General features: G+C 39.2%; 1 protein-coding gene across 1 annotated transcript in view; it reads right to left on the reverse strand.

Annotated features, from left to right (window-relative positions):
• cblc (Cbl proto-oncogene C, E3 ubiquitin protein ligase) overlaps positions 1-2,965 on the reverse strand; it is a 12,629-nt gene extending 9,664 nt beyond the window's left edge. The window contains exons 1-4 of the mRNA XM_037676658.1: positions 2,955-2,965; positions 2,458-2,604; positions 2,213-2,369; positions 186-307 (exon numbers count right to left, since the gene is read on the reverse strand). Coding sequence (XP_037532586.1) covers positions 186-307; positions 2,213-2,369; positions 2,458-2,604; positions 2,955-2,965 — 437 coding nt within the window. The remainder of the gene's footprint in view (positions 1-185; positions 308-2,212; positions 2,370-2,457; positions 2,605-2,954) is intronic.
• Between the last annotated feature and the right edge of the window lie 531 nt (positions 2,966-3,496).

The following is a 3,496-nucleotide window of genomic DNA, read 5'->3' on the forward strand; positions in this document are numbered from 1 at the left end:
TGAAGGACCCCACTCACCCAGCACACACACTTTTTGCCCCACTCCCCTCAGGAAGGAGGTTAAGGAGCATTAAGTGTAGAACCACTAGACTGAGGAACAGCTTCTACCCTGAGGCTGTTAGACTTATGAATCTCTAACTAGAATAATCACTGTGAAAAACCATTTTAAATTGTGCCCATGCTTACCTCCCGGGTCTGTGCAGGTAATGTTCCAGTCGAGCTACAGCCTGGTCATATGTGATGAAGGCCATGTAGCCTGGATGGGTCACTGCTAGGTAGTTCCAGTTCTTTATGAGAGACCTCCAGGGCTACCAAAAAATATATATATAAAAAAATAAAAGTATATTAAACTTGTTTTCAGACAAATGCAACAACTTAAAGAAATAATTCAGATTTTTTTTTTTTTTTTTTTAAAGTTGGGCTCTGCGGAAAGGTTTTCAAAAGATTATTTAATTTTTTTATAAGTACGGTAGCTCTTTGAATGACATCAAAGACTAGTTCATGCAGGGCAAAAATCTAATTAAATGGCTTCTGTCTTACAACATCAATTTTATAAAAGTTGGAACATCATGTTGCTGTGTTTATTCGTACTAATCTGCTCACACAGACTCATGTTCGTGCTGCTGTTCGGCGTAATGTTTTTATGTTATTAGTGCTTAGCGTGTTTTTATTTAACGTTTTTCTTAGTTCATATCTTAGATCTTATTACTGTTTTTCTTTTACATTTTATTGTTGGATGTAACTGGGACCCTGTGTACACAATTTCGTTCCACCACATGTACCACGTGTGGTGCAAATGACAAATAAAAAAACTCTGACATTGTCAGAACATTATTCAGAAATCTTAGATGCAGTTTATGAAAAACTGATGAGCCTCTGCCCATCTTTACTTCTGAGAGATTCAGCCTCTCTAAAACTGTTTTTATTCTTATTCCTCTTACTGACACGTTGGCAATTAACCCAACTCGTTGGTAAACACTTTTATGTATACCACTTACATTTACAGCTTTTTCCAGCTCCTTTCTCAACCACTGAGACATATTGCTGCCATAAAACTGAAAATTACATTTTTTTTAACCATCAAATTGTACAATATGTTAGTTTAAACATGTGACATATTAGCTACGTTCCATAATATAAAGTATTTGTTGTTTTATTTGCAAACTATTGCGATATTTTATCTTTTCTAATATTTCATATTTAACACAATTTTCCAATTTTGGAAGAATTAAAACAACTTCAATTAAAGGGTTTAAAAGGCTTTTTAGGCAGACTATGCTATAAAAACTTGGACTGTGTCATACTGTGTTCAGTTTAACTTTCTTATGATTATTTTCACAGAATTTTAATGGTTATTTACACATGCAAAAAGTGGCAGCAGAATCTAACTAGATTAAGTTGCACTTCTGTTAGGAGTGTCTTAATATTTATGCCATAGAAACATCCATCCATCCATCCATCCATTTTCTTTACCCGTTTATTCCATTTTGGGTCACGGGGGTCACTGGTGCCCATGTCCAGCAATCACTGTGCGAGGGGCGGGGTACACCCTGGACGGGTCGCAAGTCCATTACAGGGCCACATAGAGACAAACGAGACAAACAACCATTCACTCTCTCATTCACACCTAGGGACAATTTAGAGTTACCAATCAGCCTAACATGCATGTTTTTGGTCTGTGGGAGGAAACCGGAGTACCCGGAGAAAACCCATGCATGCACGGAGAGAACATGCAAACTCCACCCAGAAGGCCCCTGGACCGGGGTTTGAACCAGGGACCTGTTCGCTGAGAGGCAGCAGCTCTACCAGTTGCGCCACCGTGCTGCCTGCCATAGAAACATGTAATACTAAACTGAAAAAGCTGTAAAAAATGATAAAATAGTATTTGCACAAACTGCTATGCCATAATTAAATCAGTGTTGTCAAAAATAAACATTATTTCTCCAAACAAAGTTTACTGAGAGACCTATCTACAACAGGTAAGATATTAGATGTGCACAATTATCTATAGAATCTCAATTTTAAAAGATTTTGAATTATCCCGTGCTGTTTTGTTGCCAGTATACATGTAATATATAGGCATATATACAGTTTTGTTTTGCTTGTGTTCAACACTTTACCAGTATGTCAGCATCACATGTGTTATCAAAGATAACCTGATTGAGGTTTTCAGTCTTGTCCCAGCAGGAAGGTCCGGAAAGCGTTCTGCTCACCTGGAAGAGTCTTGTGAAGATGTCAAACTCAAACACTGAGACGTGATCGTTGCAGGTAAGATCAATAGTTGATTTCAGAGCCATGGACTCCATCCCTTCCTCGAAATGATGCACGCTTTTCAGCTGTTCTTTGAACATTTTCCATTGCACTATACACCTATCAGAACACAAGAATATATTCCGGTTATTGGCGTACACAGAAGAAACAAAACAAAATATGGATCATGCTAAGGTTTTACACTCACGTGGTGTCAAAGCAACGCCTCCAAAACTGCTCAGCCTCAGTTTTCTTTAACCTGTAAGTGTCACCTTGAAAATATCCCCTTGGAAACATCGCTTTCAGCTCCCACAGCATGTGACTGAACAGCAAGGACAGTTTGGTCAGATTCCTCCTAAAAATGAAATAAATAAATAAATAATTCTTCTCTTAGCTGCTCCCTTCCTCAGAGGTCGTCACAGCGAACCAACACGCACGAAGACTTGACGATTGTTTTTACGCTCAGTGCCCTTCCTGGCACAACCACAGACCACCAAGCTACCACAGCCCTCTGTGTGGAGCAGAGAGCTGCTATTTTGGGTGCCCGGGGGAGCAGATGGTGGGGGTTAAGGGCCTTGCTCAAGGGCCCAGAGTGGGGCAAACGCGAATGGAGGCAGGTGTGGGTGTGTAATCTTTCCCACCCACATTTTGATGCTGGCAGTCTGGGGCATCAAACCTTCTGATCACAGACTCGCCTTCTCTAACCTCTGCCCCATTACTCCCACCAAATAAATAAACAAATAAATAAAAGACACCAAATTTTCACAGCAAATACTGAAATAAAAACGAGCGTGCTTTAATAAAAAAATCCCTTGTGATCTCATTACACACTTTTCTTCTTTTAGGAAATTTCATGTAAAAAAAACAAACAACAACAAAAACCTACATGTTTCATTATTAAATTTACAACTTATTGCTTTTGTTAGTTGGCACACATTCATGGTTTTATGTCTCAAAGCTTTTAATGTTTTAACTTAATATAAATTAATAAGTCACTCCTCATTTTTAGTGCTCGTTGATCAAATGAGCTGTTGTCGTTCATTCGGTGCCTCTTCTGCTTTGTGTCAGGGGAAAATAGAAATGCTTTAGCACTGCTGATGTTTTCCATACTCACACACACATACACACACACACACACACACACACACACACACACACACACACACACACACACACACACACACACACACACACACACACACACACACACACACACACACACACACACACACACACACACACACACA

This window comes from Nematolebias whitei, chromosome 5 (assembly GCF_014905685.2).
Source record: "Nematolebias whitei isolate Nwh7 chromosome 5, NemWhi1, whole genome shotgun sequence".
NCBI lineage: Eukaryota > Metazoa > Chordata > Actinopteri > Cyprinodontiformes > Rivulidae > Nematolebias > Nematolebias whitei.